At 52.6% G+C, this 16,876-nt stretch overlaps 7 protein-coding genes and 1 non-coding gene across 8 annotated transcripts; 3 read left to right on the top strand and 5 right to left on the bottom strand.

Annotated features, from left to right (window-relative positions):
• Positions 1 to 32: 32 nt before the first annotated feature.
• On the top strand, positions 33 to 2,002 carry J4E84_003297 (uncharacterized protein; the record flags this gene model as incomplete). Its single annotated transcript, XM_049385913.1, has 3 exons — positions 33 to 521; positions 631 to 1,084; positions 1,134 to 2,002. 3 exons carry the CDS (start codon positions 33 to 35, stop codon positions 2,000 to 2,002), a joined length of 1,812 nt encoding a protein of 603 aa, XP_049246790.1.
• Positions 2,003 to 3,838: 1,836 nt separating this feature from the next.
• On the top strand, positions 3,839 to 6,055 carry J4E84_003296 (uncharacterized protein; the record flags this gene model as incomplete). The annotated part of the gene is made up of 6 exons (XM_049385912.1): positions 3,839 to 4,274; positions 4,325 to 4,746; positions 4,800 to 5,000; positions 5,103 to 5,229; positions 5,283 to 5,402; positions 5,454 to 6,055. The coding sequence occupies 6 exons, from the start codon at positions 3,839 to 3,841 to the stop codon at positions 6,053 to 6,055; spliced, it is 1,908 nt and encodes a 635-aa protein (XP_049246789.1).
• Positions 6,056 to 6,411: 356 nt separating this feature from the next.
• On the top strand, positions 6,412 to 6,483 carry J4E84_003295. The gene has a single exon. It is a non-coding gene; the product is annotated as a tRNA-Met (tRNA).
• An 812-nt stretch (positions 6,484 to 7,295) lies between these two features.
• Positions 7,296 to 9,059, bottom strand: J4E84_003294 (uncharacterized protein; the record flags this gene model as incomplete). Its single annotated transcript, XM_049385911.1, has 2 exons — positions 7,296 to 7,714; positions 8,783 to 9,059. The coding sequence occupies 2 exons, from the start codon at positions 9,057 to 9,059 to the stop codon at positions 7,296 to 7,298; spliced, it is 696 nt and encodes a 231-aa protein (XP_049246788.1).
• Positions 9,060 to 9,915: 856 nt separating this feature from the next.
• J4E84_003293 (uncharacterized protein) lies at positions 9,916 to 11,730 on the bottom strand (the record flags this gene model as incomplete). The annotated part of the gene is made up of 1 exon (XM_049385910.1): positions 9,916 to 11,730. One exon carries the CDS (start codon positions 11,728 to 11,730, stop codon positions 9,916 to 9,918), a length of 1,815 nt encoding a protein of 604 aa, XP_049246787.1.
• Positions 11,731 to 12,514: 784 nt separating this feature from the next.
• J4E84_003292 (uncharacterized protein) lies at positions 12,515 to 13,246 on the bottom strand (the record flags this gene model as incomplete). The annotated part of the gene is made up of 1 exon (XM_049385909.1): positions 12,515 to 13,246. The coding sequence occupies one exon, from the start codon at positions 13,244 to 13,246 to the stop codon at positions 12,515 to 12,517; it is 732 nt and encodes a 243-aa protein (XP_049246786.1).
• A 505-nt stretch (positions 13,247 to 13,751) lies between these two features.
• J4E84_003291 (uncharacterized protein) lies at positions 13,752 to 14,869 on the bottom strand (the record flags this gene model as incomplete). The annotated part of the gene is made up of 3 exons (XM_049385908.1): positions 13,752 to 13,913; positions 13,968 to 14,747; positions 14,798 to 14,869. The coding sequence occupies 3 exons, from the start codon at positions 14,867 to 14,869 to the stop codon at positions 13,752 to 13,754; spliced, it is 1,014 nt and encodes a 337-aa protein (XP_049246785.1).
• Positions 14,870 to 15,734: 865 nt separating this feature from the next.
• J4E84_003290 (uncharacterized protein) lies at positions 15,735 to 16,796 on the bottom strand (the record flags this gene model as incomplete). The annotated part of the gene is made up of 1 exon (XM_049385907.1): positions 15,735 to 16,796. One exon carries the CDS (start codon positions 16,794 to 16,796, stop codon positions 15,735 to 15,737), a length of 1,062 nt encoding a protein of 353 aa, XP_049246784.1.
• Positions 16,797 to 16,876: the final 80 nt, after the last annotated feature.

Genomic DNA, 16,876 nt, shown 5'->3' with positions numbered 1-16,876 from the left:
CTGTCCAGAGCTTCAATTCCCCACCACACACCATGGACTACAGCGCCCACGACCCGGACCACCCCGGCGGCCGCGACCCATGGGCATCGTCGCCCCAGGCCAACCGAACGTCGTTTGGCCAGCCGCCGACCAACGACATCCCCTCATCCCCGCTGCCTCCGCAGGCTTCCCCGTACCACGAAGGTGGTGAGCAGTACGGCTACATGGGCGACCAAGATGCGCAAAGCCGGCCAGGGACGGCGCCAGAGAACGGCGACCATCTGCAACAACCACAGATGCCGGGCCAAGATGCGCCGCGGTCTCCCAATGCGCAGCAGGGCCAGCAGCAGCCGCAGCGATATCACGGGAATAGGCCACAGCGACAACAGCAACACTACAAGCTCCAGGCCAAGGTCACGGGACTCGAGCGGAATAGCAAGAAGGACCCGATACTGCGATTCGATGTTTACGTACGTCTCCACAACATCGACACGACCGGGCTAGAGGCGCGCGACATAGCGGACATTGAGGCGTGGTGCAAGGTAGACATGTGCTTCTCCGGCATCTTAGTCGGACTGCATACCTTCACTACTCCTACCAATACCGCGCACGCCTGGCCCCCATTCCCGACTCCTACTGACCTGTCTCCAGACGAACCTCCCCAAGTTCCGCACCACCCAATTCCGCGATGTCCGACGCCTGCACTCCGAGTTTGTCAAGCTGGGCGAGCATCTCATCTCAGCATGCCCCGAGGCTATTGTGCCTGCAGTACCGCCCGCGACTACTTCGGCAGGCGCAGGCACCGACGAAGACGAGGCACGCCTGAAGACATCGCTACAACGGTGGCTGAACATTGTATGCAGCAATGACATCCTGATACGGGACGAAGAGATGGTCTTCTTCGTGGAGAGCGACTTTGGATACAGCCCTGTGGTGCGGAGGAAGCAACCTGCGACTGGCGTGCGCCGCAAGATGATCAAGCAGTTTGCGCCGCCGCCAGACGACACGCCGGAACTTGCTGCGGCACGACCAGTCGTCAAGGCTTTCTACCTAGGCACAATGGAGGCGGAGCAGAAGCTAGAGAAGGTCGTGAAGCACAGGAGAAGTAGGCGCTTCCTAGGCACACGTCCTAGTACATGGCTAACATAATCTAGATCTGGGCGTCGCAGAATCTGACCTCGGTGCCAAGTTCGCAGCGCTACATGTCCAGGAAACACACGTCGGTCTCTCACACGCATACAAGAAGCTCGGGAAGGTCATCCAGGCAACCGGCGACTTCCACGCAGCGCAGGGAACCGCCGAAGCTACGACTCTCGGCGACCCTCTCCAATACCACAGCAGCGACGCCTTTATCGCGAAAGAAACCCTCACGAACCGACACATCCTCCTCCGCGAGCTCCTACAAGCACAATCCGCGACAAAGTCCAAGCTGTCCGCAGCCGATAGGCTCAAGGCCAGCTCGAGCGTTAAGCGGGACAAGGTCGACGAGGCTATCGCAGCCCTAGACGAAGCGAGAAGCCACGAACAATACCTCACGACCAAAGCCCAGCGCGTCACAGCCAACCTCCTACAAGAGCAACGTAAATGGTTCAACAGAACCACACAAGACATGAGGCAAGCGATCCGCGAATACGTCGTGCGCGAAATCGAAGCAGAGCGCCGTACGCTTGCGACACTAGAATCGGTACGACCAGACATCCGCGCCATCGACGGTAGCGGTGGCCTTTCCCGGCTGGGTCGCGAAGCACATCCCACTCAGCGCCGTACTCCCATGGCCAGTTCACAAGGTCCCAAGGGCGATGCATGGTCCGGTGTACCACGGCGCCCCGGTGACGGCCTTAATCGTAGCATGAGCGGCAGTATCGTGGCGCCCCTACCCGAAGCCGATGAGAATGAGGAAGAGTCTGTGAATGGGAGGAAACGTGCGACTAGCAAGGCAGGCAGCCAGAAGGGGATTGAAGAGGATGATGATCGCATTGACGCGAAGAATGCGGCGAGCAGACTGGCTACGACGACGTTCTAGGGACATGCTCGTTTGTGGTAGTCTGAAGGCACGAAAAGCAACGGCAGGACGTCGCTCAACACTTGTATTGCAGCCTATACATGCCTACCTCTAATCACTTGTCGGTTTCGAACGGTATTCACTATCGCGTCTGCGACTCGACAGCAGAGGTCGCATTCTCCGCAGAAAATGCTTTAAGCTGGCGTCGAATTAGCGGTAGTAAACGATCATTTTTTCATCTCCATGAACGCGATCAACTTTTCTACGTGTCAGGCTCTCGCATGCCCAACCTGTCCGATGACTAGACATCTTCCTCCGCATCCGCTAGATACGCATCAGGTTGGCACTACATTCACTATTTGATTAATTCCCAGCATGCAGTACCGGGACCTGCCTCGGCTTTTGACATCCACCTACGGCAGTGAGGGATCCCACAGTCCAGATTGGCGGGAAGTTGAAGGTGGCAGCTGCACACCTGTGCTGACCCAGTGGCAATCGCGGCTTCGAGGAGCAATCAGTTGACCTGGGTAGTAATTTATACAGCGTGGCGTCGTATATTGCAAAGTATGGGGCTGCATATTGCGTCTTGACCATCTGGACGCACGGCGGCAGGTTGAAGCGCTGACGCTATTCTAGGCTTGACTAGCCGCGCCGCCTGAATGCTCTTCGAGAACTGTGCCACCGTTCTGATCGGTCCTTCATCGTGATGTGATAGTGAATCCCGCGTGCCTTCTGCGGGCCTGGCCGCGCTGTCAGCCTCGATCGAACGGCGATTCGTCGTAGCGCTTCGACATTCCACGTGCTGCGAGTGCAACAAACAACGTATCAGACCACCAAAGTTGAAGGAGTCGGTACCCCGCATAACACGGCAAACCTATGTCTGGAAGCGAGACAGGGGTTCAGGTTCCCCAACATTACCCAGTCCGGTATACACGAAGGACGCCATGGTTGCTCAAGTTCAAGTGCAAGCTTTCTTATCGTCTCACGACGAAGTATATCGCTGTGCCACCAGGGCGCAGAGATCTCGAGCAACGGCTAAGTATCACTGGGACAGACCTTGGTGAAGATCACGAAGGGAAATCCTTCATGATGAACAATGAACCTCGGTGGTATTGATGCAAAGACTGGAATTAATCCGTAGAGTCATGTGTAATGGTAGTAGTAAAGATCAGCCAGCTCATCCGACACCAGGCAGCAGGTACACTTTTGAGGTAAAAATACCGAATAGATCACGACTCCGCAGAACCCAAGAGTGCCAATATCCAGCCGGCTGGATGGAGCAGGGTGAGCAGCCACCATCTGACCGTAAGCGAGACGTCAACCGCCAACAGCTCCGTGCGGCCCTGCGTTCCGGGTAAAGTGTTGTGCAACTTCAACCTGATCACGCATCATGTGGTTCTTACGGGGCTTTCGCATCTGCGAATAGGAAGAACATAAAGTACGAATTACCGGAAATACTTGTCCTCGATTGGCTTCACTGGAACCACCAACCCTATTACTCCACACAGTCTATGGACGCCATGGACCGGGATGTCAGAAGGCGAACGTCCAGTTCGGTCAGGCCTCGAAGGAGTGATCATACCCGCAGCCACTGGCGATGTCTAGAGCCTCGGACGCAGCCATGGCAAGCACTCATAATCTAGCGGAGCCCACATCCCCTGCAGACGCTTTTGGCTGTCTCGTCTCCCTACATTGACGATCTGCTTGTTCAGTCTTGCGATCGCACGTACTCTCACTCCAAACAACGTTCACGCTCCGCTGTCGTCACCCCGGATCGACACACATCCCGGCATCTCCATCCCCACGCGCCCGCACCCCACATTGATCACAGCCGACGGTCGCAAACCCAACACAGCCATGCCGAAGGTATTCAGATATCTGAAAACGGCCCTTGCGCCAAACATCGGAAACGCACAACCACGGGAGTCTGTCGACAACAGTAATGCGTCGCGCAAAGCATCCTTCACATCTTCGGCCGACGATGCATGGCTGCCAGACTTTGATCCACTTACGATTTCGGCGTTCGAGCTTTCCGAACTCATGAATGCACAAGCCCTCACAAGTGTGCAGATTGTGCGATTGTATTTGAAAGAAATTGAACAGCACAACAGAAGAGGAAGACAATTACGTGCATTGATCTCGGTTGCGCCAAAGCATGAAGTGATCAAGATGGCTAGGAAGCTGGACGATGAGCGGGCAAGAGGCAAGATAAGAGGCCCATTACATGGTATCCCGATAGTGTTGAAAGACAACATTATGACCGATGAGAAGCTAGGCATGGATACCACAGTTGGTATGTGGATAGTTAACTTGGATCCAGGCCAGTGACTTACTGCTGTGCAGGATCGTACGCTTTCGTAGGATGCATACCCAAGAAAAGCGCAACAATTGTCGAAAGACTGGTCAAACGCGGCATGATCATCATCGGAAAATCGAACCTGACTGAATTCTGCGGTCTCAAGAACCCTTCTATGCCTCCTGGATGGTCAGCAGTCGGTGGACAATGTCAGTCGCCGTATGTCTCAAGACACATCGCGAAAAGGAAGCTACATTGGGAGCTTTCCGCACCGGGAGGATCATCAACTGGATCCGCGGTCGCCGTAGCCTCAGGTTTCAGCACCCTGGCCATCGGAACAGACACCATCGGATCGTTAATCACGCCCGCAAACCGAGCCGCGCTCTACGCTCTGAAACCCACAGCTGGGCAGATACCAATGGACGGCATCTTCAACCTGAGCAAGACATTCGACGCCGTCGGCGGCATGGTAAGCACACGCGGATGCGTCAGCTCGTACTCCACACACTGACGGCATCATAGGCCAAATCAGCAAAAGACCTTGTAGCACTAATGGACGCCATGATGGTCCCCACCAACCGCGAAGAACACGCAAGCAGTCCACACAGATCGTTCAAGATCAAGCCGGATTTCGGGACGCTCCGCATCGGTATCTGCGAGCCGAGTATTTGGAAGGCGTGGCGTAAAAGCGGGCGGATCAATGCTGACGCCGAGCGATTCATGGTGAGTTAGCGCTTACCTACCTCTGCGTATGGAAGTATAGAACGCACGTTTTGGTGCAGGGGTTGGTGTTGTGTTGGATCATGCAGTGCTGACATGGTGCAGACGCAGAAATACGATATGATTGTTCAGAGTATGATCGAAATGGGCGTTGATGTTGTGTATCCGGTGGAGTTGCCGAACCAATCCAGTTTGACGATTGATGGCAAGAACTGCTTTGAGCCTGTTGTTTGTTAGTATCTTCCTCTGTTGCGCTGGGTGTATACTGATACTGATACGATGTAGACTCCGAGTTTAAAGATTGTCTAGCAGAGTTCATCCGCGACTTCAAAGTCACAAAGATGCACTCGCTGGCCGAAATCATCAACTTCAACCTCGACCACCCCGAACTCTGCCTGCCACCCAGTACGTGCCCTCCAAACCACCCCATCCTCCCATCTTACTAACACCGCCCAGCCTGCCCCGACCAAAACGACCTAATGGCAGCCCTCCAATCCACAACCAAACGCGAAGAAGTAAACGCCGCACGCCAACACCTCCAAACCGCCGGCGGCCCCGAAGGCCTCGACTACCTCTTCACAACCCTCTCCCTCGACCTCATCGTCGCCCCCGGCGACGCCCCCCTCTCCGCCCTCGCAGCCGCAGCCGGCTACCCCACAGCCGCCTGCCCCCTCTCCGCGCTCAAACTAAACGGCCAACCCTTCGGCATAACCCTCGCCTCGCGCCCCCACACCGAACACACCCTCCTCCACTTCCTGACCGCCTACGAAAACATCTTTCCGCCCCGCGCGCTCCCCATGCCGTTGAGTTCGGTCCCGTTGCAGGATCCGCACCCGGAGCCGCTGCCGGATCAGCCTATTGTGGATTTGATATTGCATGAGTGGGATACGAGGCGGTTTAGCTGTAGTGCGGATGCGTTGGCGGATTGGCTTAATGCGAGATGGCGGAAGAGTGGGTATGAGTTGAGTGCTGAGACGGTTTGTGAGGTTTTGCGGAGTAATGGGAGGATTGCGTTTAGGGGGCTGGGGGATGATGCTGAGGGGGCGTTTTCGAGGTGAGGGGGTTGTATGGTTATGGTTGTGGTCACGGTTATGGGTGTATTTTGGTGTAAGGTTCAGTTATGTAAATTAGCGCGGCGTCTGGTGAGTTGGGCTTTGTGATGTTGTTGGTACCTAGGTAGGGTTTAGTTGGGGTGTTGGGATGTTAGGTTTTAGCAAGGGATCTCCACAACCACTCGCTTCTCTGTGAGTCACAGCAGAATCTTCACGCTACATCCCACCACTCGCTTGAACTCCCACACGAAAGTTTTGAGAATTGATTGTGATGATGCAGTGCATTGCGAACCCGTCAGCAACGTACTTGCGGTTATATAACATCAAATTTGCAATTCTTCCATCAACCAATCAACCACAAAAGCTGCTTGGCGCAGCGGAAGCGCGCCGGGCTCATAACCCGGAGGACCTCGGATCGAAACCGAGAGCAGCTAGAATTGATTCTTTCTTTTTTGCCCTTTTTTGCCTTGCGCAGCTATCAATTCACTCCATCTCACACATGCGATCTTCTCTCCATTGAAATTCTTTTTGCATCAATTTCGCACGCAGAAATTGAGATGTTACCCAGATGTTATGCATTCTGTGATGAGATACAGGCACTGAAGGCTGGAATGTACAATCCGTTACTCGCCTGTCGCGCTTCTGCTGCGCTAAGCAGCTTCTGAACACCTAAGCATAGTCGAGGATACAGAAATAGGTGGCCGCTGAGACCCTTGCGGATGAACACCCTCTCGCCATGTACACACTCCTTCCAATGAAGCAAAGGCATCGACTTGTCCCCAAAGACGTTTAACAAGAAAGGCGAGTTCAGACAACATCTAACATCCTTTCGCTAGCAAGCTTCAAGTATGGTACTCCTATTCGTTGCCCTGCCCGGAGGTCATCGCGCGGCCCAGCTTCCATTGTCGTGGCCTTCATCCAATCCTGTCGCGTACCACTAGCCTACGGCATCGCCACCCTGTTAAGATGAGATCAAAGAACCTGTTATGCGAAGATATTGCCTTTTTACACGTGGTGCGCATGACCAAAACCTATCGTCGAGGTATACGCTGCAATCACGGTAGCTGTACGCAGTGCTAAAATATGGCTTGGGGGTATTCGCTGATTTCTACGCCTTTAGGCATTCTAGCGAAGAAAAGTAACATATCTCTATAGTAGTACTTGGTCTTTTGTACAGCTATTGAACAAATACATATATGCTGCAAATTGATAGTGTCTAGATAATTTACGGTACTAGTTGAAGACCTCATGTAACTGTAACACTTCTTCGCGGGAATTGCGAGAAGAAGGTGTGCGCTTCCTCTTCAGTCTTGAAGAAACCGTCGACCAGACCGATGCGGCGGTAATTAAAGCCTCCGTCTTCTACTGGCACTAGAACGATGCCACGAAAGTGCCAGGTAGGAAGCTCATTCCGCCATGTACATATAGGCATGCAGAAGGCTTGTTCCACCATGTCGTCCTGGGTATCGTAGATGATCTCGGTGTCGTGATAGACCGAGTCATCAGTCTCAATAACGAGAGGTTTCTCGAGCGCTGAACTCGGATCAAGATATTGGAAGTGGGCCAGGAAATTATTGTTGTCCAGAATGCCCTTTTTCCCTGTTGTGACGATGGTGACCCAGGGACCTCTCAGCTCGAGCTGTCCGCCAGTGACTTCGCCCGTATCTAAATCATTCAGACAATGCGTTATCGCCATGAAATCCGCATCGCTGATATAGTATGTCAATCTGTCCCTCTTTGGCAAATTAGGGTAAATTATCGCTCCATCAACTGACATTGGAGACCAAGAAGGAGCCCGATAAACAGCTGGTCTCCTACCAAATCCTCTCATTCGCCAGCACAACCCAAAGCGAACATCTTCGTACCATAGGCCAGCAAGATATGTATGGTATTTACCAGGTCGGCGAGTGTTCAACGCTGATCTCATGTCATTTGCCAAACCAGATATAGCCACAAGTTTGTCAGACGCATAAGTGAGTTGGCAGGTACTGTATATGCGCAGTGTATCATACCACTCCCTGAGAAGGTCCTCATAAGGGTCTCTGCCGTGGCGAAATTGTATGTCACCAATAAACAGTTTCCATAGTCTTGTTCGTCCGCCTTCCAATACATGACTCTGTTTACCAACATCCAAAGACTCCGGGGTTTTGTCAGATGCGCGTTGTTCGCGACACTCCCAGAAGACTTGATGTGACCCAAAGTGTAAGACACGGGGTGATAAGAGACGTTCTTGAAGACACCAGCCACGCTCCATCGTGACGTTGCCCATCTGGAAAGACTCTGCCTCCTTCCTTTTTTCATCACGATGTACAAAAGGCACGGGATTGTCGCACGATGTGTATGCGATATTGACGATAGTTGGCTGGACTCTGACAGGGTCTCGTGCGAAGAACAGGCCAGGATTGTCGTGAGTCCCCGCAATAGCTGAAATGGTAAGGTAGGAGTTGCGGTAGATAGCTTGCATTGTAGAAGCTTCGGCTCGCCAATCGTGTAACAGATCCTGTATAATACAGATTGCATCAATCCATATATATCGGATACCCAGCCATGATGTGACATCAATGGCATCGACATATGTTTTTGGAAGGGAACTGAGTGGCAATCCAGTGCGCATCGTATCGAATGTAGACTCCAAAAGACGGATCTCTCCTTTTGTCTTCGTGGCACCCCAGCGATACGACAGTGCAGTGTATGTTGAGGAAGGAGGCACCTCTTCTCGTAAAACTAGGCGACAGGTAGTGGGATCGCTGATATCGTTGATCTCAAGCAATCTCGTAGGCAAGAAAGCAGAGTCACTGGCTTGTCCGCAGTATACATGATTTGCGAGGCAATTCTTATCCCATTCGTTGACCAGCTTCCGAGTGCACTGGCCACCAGTGTTGTCGTCCAGCTCGAGGGTCAACTTGTTGCGTTTCTGCACAACTTCGAGGGGCTTAAGATTTGATGACAACCGATGATACCCTTCGCTGCTCAACAGATCAATTTTTAGCACTTTTCCATTGACTGACATTTTAAATGTCGTGAAATATTCATCGTCGGTTGTTGTAACTTCATGCCCATCGTATCTAGAGGCAGCAGAGAAGCTGAAGTTAACACAGACTAGGCACTGCTGTTCCATGGACTGTATTAATGAATCACGTGTGCGGTGATGCCCAAACTCATAATTCTCGATGTCGAACCGGGTGCAGCGTTCTCTGAACCGGTTGCCCCGAGAGCTGTCATCTTGTACTGGTAAGACTCGAAGGCGCGGCGTGACAGTGGGGTCGTGTATTCCCTCCAGACATCGCTTGCAAACATCGCAAAGCATCTTGGAAACGTTCTTCGCGAGCGTGAAATGAGTTCTGAAAGGAGGTACCAATGTAGGGCGTTCGAGGGTCTTTTTGTTGTGCTCCAGGCTCGCCGTGAAGTCGATGCGAGTTCAAAAATCATGGGCACAACTTCGCCAGGAACGTAGATGCACGACATGGCTAATTTGTTACAGATGGATGGTGACGTGGCGGTAGATGTAGGTGTGCGGCACAGTAAAAGGTCCAAGAGAAGTACGTAATAGTTTGGGATACATGTGCGGGGTCGTAGATGCCTGCACTCTCAGCCCCTCCCACGCGACTTCCTTGTACGACCTGACCAGTCGTTTTAACATGGATCTAGTACTGTTATCTATCCGAGTAGTACAATTGCCTGTAGAGGAGATGCTTCTTTGTAGATACAGTCTGGGATTATATAATTTTTAGGTGCGCAAAACTTTTCCTCAATCATCATCATCATAAAAACGCATAGTCATCGAGCATGTATCAATGATGATTTGCAGATCAAACGTTTATTATCATCATATATATACATCATCAAAGATGAAAAGAGATCAAGTCTCACTTGTTAAGCCTCTTAGCCCTCTCCGGATCCCTCCACCAAGCACATTGCTCCATCCTAATAGCCGTGCCTTCATCCTCCATCATCGAGCCACCCTCAGTCGGGGGGTTGATAACAAGCTGCCTGCCGCCAGTACCCTCGTACTGTTCCCACTTGGGGCTGTAACCCAAGCTGTATGTGTTTGGGTCGCCACTGACAACGAAGCTGGCCCAGTAGGCACTGTACATGTCGGCAATCTCAGGGTACTGTGTGTTTGCCTGTCCGTTGAAGTATGAGGAGTCACTCGCGTGCGGTACACCCAGGTATGTCGGCGCCCAGTTTGGTGTGTTGAAGCGCGCTTTGTATACGGGGGCGGAGGTAGAGGCCATGACTGAGGCAGTGTCTTGAACAGGGCAGATGTAGGAGTAGTCGCCGTAAGCTGCGGATACGCGAGCGAATTGGTCCGAGACGTAACCTAGGGTTCCCTGTTGGGGCTTGACATCTGGGTACAAGGTCTCGAGATCGGCGAGATCTTCCGGTGTGAGGCCGGGAGTGAGGGTCTTCCAGAAGTTGAGGTACTCGGCGTTGGTACGGAGGTCTTGGGGCGCGAAGCCTGTGCCTTCGTCGGTCACGGATGAGATGAGCATCGGGATGTTGAAGAACGTGCCGTCTTCGCCGGAAGTTGAACCGCGCTTCTCAAGGAGGGGACCGGGAGAGACGGGTTGCCAAGGCCAGGTGATGTTGTAGTTGTGGGCGTTGTATAGCGAAGAAGACATGAACTGGATGTCATCGGCCTCTGCGGCGCGGAGACAGTCCAGAGCGGCTGAGCTGGGCGACTCTGGGCAGTTTAGGTAGTCCATGATGTCTGCGACTTGCTTCTGGTAAAGAGGGTAGTCGACACCTGGGAAGGCGCGGGCGGTTGGTGAGCCTGAGGACAAAATGGCCTTGCTGAACAAAGGCTTTCCGGCATCCTCTGCGTAGTTGTGGAAAAGGTGGATACCAACCGAATGGCCGCCGGCACTTTGACCGGCGAGCGTGATTTGGTCTTTGTCGCCTCCAAAGTCGCCGATGTACTTTTGCAAGAACTCCAATGACATCTTCTGATCGCGGATACCCAGGTTGAGAAGACCCTCCTCTTGCATGAACTTGGCTGGCAAGCTGCCGAGCGCACCCAGGCGGTACTGAACGGTGACAACCATAATAGGCTCGGGGCTCTGCTCCACGAATAGCGGACCGTCGAAGCTGCGGTGAGAACCCGAGACGAACGAGCCACCGTGCAAGAAGACCATGGACGGGAGCTTCTGGTCCATAGGGATACCCGAGGGTCGGTATACGTTGATGGTGAGGCAAGCTTCCGACTGCCCGAGAGAGCCGTACATGTTCTGGAAGCAAGCCGGTCCAATTGATGTCGCATCCTTTGTACCATCGAATGGTTCGGGCCATGTTACTGGCATAAACCTTCCGTGGCCAACAGGCTGTGTAGAATACTCAACATTCATCCACGCATCCACTGGCCGACTGAGAGTCTCCGTCTTCTTCAGGTTCATGAGAAGCTGTGTTCCCTGGAAAGACCCATACTCCGGCAAGGTGACGAGAAGAGAACCGTCTGGCGTCTCATAACTCGGAGGGTCCGGTCGTTGGGGTGTACCAGGCTGGTATGGCCTGGCCTGGCTGAAAGCGCCAAAGTACCAGAATAGCAAAGCAGTGCTACCGGAGAAAATCATGATGATGGCTAGCCTTCTCTTCCACCATCGCGGGGAGAAATGGGTTGCTTTCATAGTATTTTCTTGCTCCCGTACTTCTGCCGATGGCGGTGCAGGGAGTCGGTCCGCCATGGGTGCCGACTGGCGCTATCGGCAACGGATAGCGGAGAGACTGCGGGGATGCAGGCGATGTGACTATTGCTACGGATAATCTCACATGCGCTTATTCGTGTTGGCGCTAGCTTGCGGTCGTGATGGGTACAACGTTGGTGTTGAAGGGTGAGAACGGCACGTGGCTGGCGAATAATGACGTTGCCGAGCCACGATAGGGCACTACCGAGTCAAGATATCGGTTGTGCAAGGGTGTCCGGAGCCATGTTGTGAACTTGCATCTTCACTTGCCTCCGAAGCTTACCCCCATAAAGATTACTTTCCCTCTCCAAGGCGCTTGAGTAAAGGTCCGTGGAGGCAATTTTCTCTCGTCGCCCGCTCACCGGACGCAGCTGGGCATCCATGATGATTACGTGCCTGTATTAGTACGGCACGGCTGCAGAACAGAGCTGCAGAACAGAACTGCATCGCGCAGGAAGATCGCACATAGACCCTATCCTCCCAGTCTGCTTTTGGGATGATCAGCTCATTTCTATTGGGAAAAAGCTTTTTGAGTTCACAGCGAAGCAATAGATTGTGGCGTCCGGAGGAGGAGAAAGCATCTGCACCCCGCAAGCTAACGCAGACTAATCACAGTGTTGGCGGCCTCGCGCGGCAAATGTTCTGGGTCCGAAAAGTAACAGGCGCCAAGGCTGCGCTTTGCATTGATATCTTCCTTGTTGAATCCAGAACAAAAGTTGGAGTACTTCTAGCGTCCCCCACCTCCAGTGTCAATGCACACAACCACACAATCTCCCATCTCTGCCTACTTTCCCTGCTCTGCGGCCTCCTTTTCCACGGCATCCGCCATGTCGGCCAACGTGTCGAACTTCCAGTTATATACAGGATCATCGCGGTTTCCCATGACCGCACCCGGCCTGTAAATCCATGAACTCTTGATTCCCATGTCCTTTGCTGGGTGGTGGTCGTGATATTGAGATTGCGCCGTTTGCAGCACCTCGTGCTTCTCGACTCCGAATTGCTCCTTCACTTTGGCCAGCATGTATTCGAAATTCCTTAGGTCGGGCTTGTAAGATCCGATGTCTTGGGCGGTGTAGACGGCGTCGAACTTGTATCCCTTGAGCCCGTTCGCATTTCCGATCTTGAATGAATCATGGTCGACGTTGGAAAGAACGACAAGCTTGAAGTACTTGGACAACCTCTCCAAAGCAGATGGTATATCAGCAAATCCAGGCCAGTGTCCGATACTCGCTCCAAATGCTTTGTTCTCTTGTTCACTGGGCTTCTCCAGACCAAGTTTCTCACACAACTCAGGAAGCACCATGGCGAGTACCTCTGAGTACTTGAGATGGCCGTGTTCGCTCTCAACTCTGGCCTCGATCTTGTGCATGACTTGCATAATGTGCTTGCGATCCATGTTCTCTTGACCAGACTTCTTAAGATGGGGCTGGAGGGCGGTCAAAGCGCCCGCCTCCCAGTCTATCAGGGTGCCATACACATCGAAAGAGAGGAGCTTGAAGTCGGTAAGCTTGGACATGATGGTGTTTGGTGTGTTGTGGAAAGATAAAATTGTGTTTGGGTTTGAGACACTTGAGACAACTGAGATTTGTAATGATGGTTTTGAAAGCGATGTTGGCGATTATATACCGCATCATGACTGTACAGTTGAAGTTGCCCAGAGCCTCTTGGAACCCCACTTGGTACTATGACGTTAGCGGGGCACCACAACACGCCCTTCAAACTACATGCTGGGGTTGCGACGATCAAGACTGTGATAGCAGCTTATAGGTCTTGATCTAGACGCTGCATACGCTTTGTAGTGGGATATGACCTTGCTTTGGGGTTGAGCTTTGGGTTATGTAACGCGTCATACACATAGCTGGCGCGTGAGTCGCGTTTAGTTCGTCTCCCTTCCATGGAACTTGAGTATGTGGCATCGTTCATTAGACGCAAGTGTGATAAACTGTGGAGCGTATCTAACAAGCACCTGAGTCATAATCGGACATTATCCATCCAGAATCGGACCGCTATTTACCCTCGGTCTACGCAGTGTTGACAACTTCAGTTTTCATCTCGTATGGCAAGCTATCAATCTTCGACTCCAGGACTTCCTTGGTTAGCCTCCACAAGTTTCTCTGCAACTTCTCATCCCTGGCCTGCTTGGACGCTTCTTGGACCTTCTTATCAGGAACGATGTAGGAGTTCTGTTGGCAATTAGCTTGAGTTTCTGATGAAGAGGACTTCCAGAGTCGACTTACTTGAATCTGCTCCTTCGGAACATCGGGCGACGCTGCGGCAAACAAGGCTGGGCGACACCCCTCCGCTACTGGGTCTTTCATGAACGGTCGCACGGCTTTGACCCCAATCTTTCCAGCAGTGCCATAGGCCTCGATTGCTTGATCTTGCTGATCCGTTATCACGCCACCAGGGTGCGTCGCGTTGATCCACGGTAAGCCCGTGCTCTCTGTGACTTGACCGAACTCTCCAGCCTTGATACGGAGGTACAGCTCGCGAAGAAAGAGGATCTGCGCTAGCTTGGTGCGGTTATAGAGCTTCATCGCACCAATGTCTTGGTTGATTTCCTGGATGGACTCAAACTTCATGCTCGAGTCGGCTCCCCTGTGTAGGTCGGAAGATTGGTGTACAATGCGCGAGTCGGGTGTCTTCTGCAGTATAGGCAATAGCATGAGCGTGAGATGGGCCTGCGAGAAGATGTTGACCTGCATGTGGCTATCCAGACCATCGCGCGTCTCGTTGTATACGCCGACGCCCAAACCCGCATTGCAGACCAAAGCATCAAGCCTGTCCAGCTCTTTCGCCAGCGACTTGGCTACTTCATCGACCTGCTTGAAATCTTCGAGATTGCACTTTCGCCACTCCACTTTGCTTATGTCACCCCATTCCTTGAGCGCTTCCTGAGCTTCGTCGGCGTGCTCTTCTTTGTTCGACAGGAGGTAAATTTTCGCGGGGTTGTGCTGAAGGAGGTGCGCGACGATGCCGTATCCGATTCCAGCGGAGCCGCCTGTTACGACATAGACCTGAAAAAGACGTTAGAAACCTGCACATGTAGAGGGAGGGATCAGCTTACCTTTCCGCTGAGCTCGGGGATGTCTGTGTTGGGATCGAAGGCGCTGCCAATGGCTTTTTTGATGGTGTCCATGATGCTTTAGGTCTAGCTGGCTGTTCAATACCTTACTTGTTCTTCTTATCTGTATGGTAGACTGTTGTTTCAATCCAGGCGAGACCTTAGGATATATCGCGTTGCCCCAGAACGCGTCGCGCATCGTGTCGTCATAATGAAATGGGGTAGGCTGCACCTCTCCGCCGGTAGCTACGGCGTGTGCATGTCGCGTTAGTAGACTCAAATATGACATCAGTCGGTCGAGCCAAGAGTGATCAATGACCGCTCTTCACATGTGGCTGCGTGGGCATGGAAGGCGAAGAAGTGTTGGTAAGAGACATCAGCCCTGGAGGGTTGAGACGCGCTCCGCGGTCGATACGGATCCTAGTGGCACTGACACGAAGTGCCACAAGGTCTTTCTCACGTATTACACCAACATCGAAATAGCTGCCGCTCTAAACAGGATCAATGCGATATGCACGATAGTCGCCGAAATGGTTGAGGACGCGGTGGTGATGTTATACTGAGAGAAGACTTTGTGTGAGGAGGCGGAGATGGCAGGCGCGTTGTGAGCCTGATGGCTGGCAGCCCCGCACAGCTACCCGCATCATCGCGCGTTTCTCCTCTTCCTTCGCTATACCCTCCAACCAGACTTGTCAATGCACCATCCTTCGCATACCGTCTATATGATGCGTATACACTCTCCACGGAACTTTATCCAGTCTTTGTGGCAAATCCACCACAAGGCTGAAGCAGAAGAAGAGCACCTCGGATCCACCACTACATCTTTTCTTTCGCAACTGATTGCGCAGGACCATATTCGACGCTGAACTACGGCTTTGACCAGTCATCTTTCATGGCTTTTCTCAAGCTTAGTTGGAGCAGTATGTTGAATTGAAGCCAGCTAATTGCTAACACTACACAGTTTCTTTGGCCCTAGCTCAAGCTTATTCGCAGCTTCCCAGCTATCCCAAGGGCCTTCTCGCCGCCGAGATTGGCGTAAAAGAGTGATGATGCGCTGAACCAAGATAGGGTCCTCGCAGAATGTCGCTGTAAAAAACAGCGAAGGAATCGTGTCGCTATCCAGCGTGAACATTGGCCGTCCCAACCACGATGCCTCCATACTATACAAATGCCCCGCCATGTCCAGGAGCTCATAGTTGAGCCTCGATAACTCTTCGTCGTTGTCTTCAGTCTCTGGAAGTAGGATTATTTCCAGTGCGCATCTGCGAAGCATGAGGACAAGTAGTTCGCGCTGAACTTCCTTCGGTAAACTCCGTGAGTCGGCCAAAGCTGAGACGAGGAGGTCGAACTTCTTCTTCCAACGCTCGAAAGATGCGGTGAGCTCTATCGTTTCGTTATCTAGACCACGATCTATCGTAGTCTCTTCATCTCCATCACAACCAGGATCGGTATTGAACAGCCTGATTTCTAGGTCCCATAAGGCCTCTTTGCATTCTGGGACGCTTGAAAATGGTGTACGCTCTTCGTCAATTTCGATCAATGGCGTGGCGTATGGTGTCATGTCGGAGATGACGTCTTCGTCGTCGACGAGCATGGCTGCGTCCACACCGAAGCGAAGTAACACGGTCCCGATCTCCTGCATCAGCTGTTTTGAGTCGTTTGAAGCGGCCGACAGGTTGCATGTTTCCAACAGACGTGCGCCGGCCCGCATGTGACGAATGCCCTCGTCAAAGCGACCGAGCAAGTTCTCCAAGCACACAAAGAGTAAACAGCAGGTCAGAATCGTGACCTCAGCATTAACGGTTGTTGACGTCTGAGAATCCTTGATGCTCACTAAGTCTCCAATGGCTTTGTTATAATGCTGTGTGGCGATGACTTCCAGACGGGCCATCGACTCGTTTGTATCATCCAGAAGAGGCGCTGAAAGCTTTTGGAGGTAGAGCTGATGGGCTGCACCGAGCGCAACCACTGCATGTCGCACCGCAGGCTCGTTATGGCTCATTGGAAGCACTCTTCGGGACCAGAAGTCTTTCGGAGTGGCGAGACGGACGAAATCGACGATGGTGATGGAGCAGAAATGGT

Source organism: Alternaria hordeiaustralica (genome assembly GCF_023758085.1).
Source record: "Alternaria hordeiaustralica strain BMP 2776 chromosome Unknown scaffold_4, whole genome shotgun sequence".
Classification (NCBI taxonomy): domain Eukaryota; kingdom Fungi; phylum Ascomycota; class Dothideomycetes; order Pleosporales; family Pleosporaceae; genus Alternaria; species Alternaria hordeiaustralica.
The sequence above is the reverse complement of the archived record's forward strand: the minus strand, read 5'-3'. Positions and strand labels throughout refer to the sequence as shown.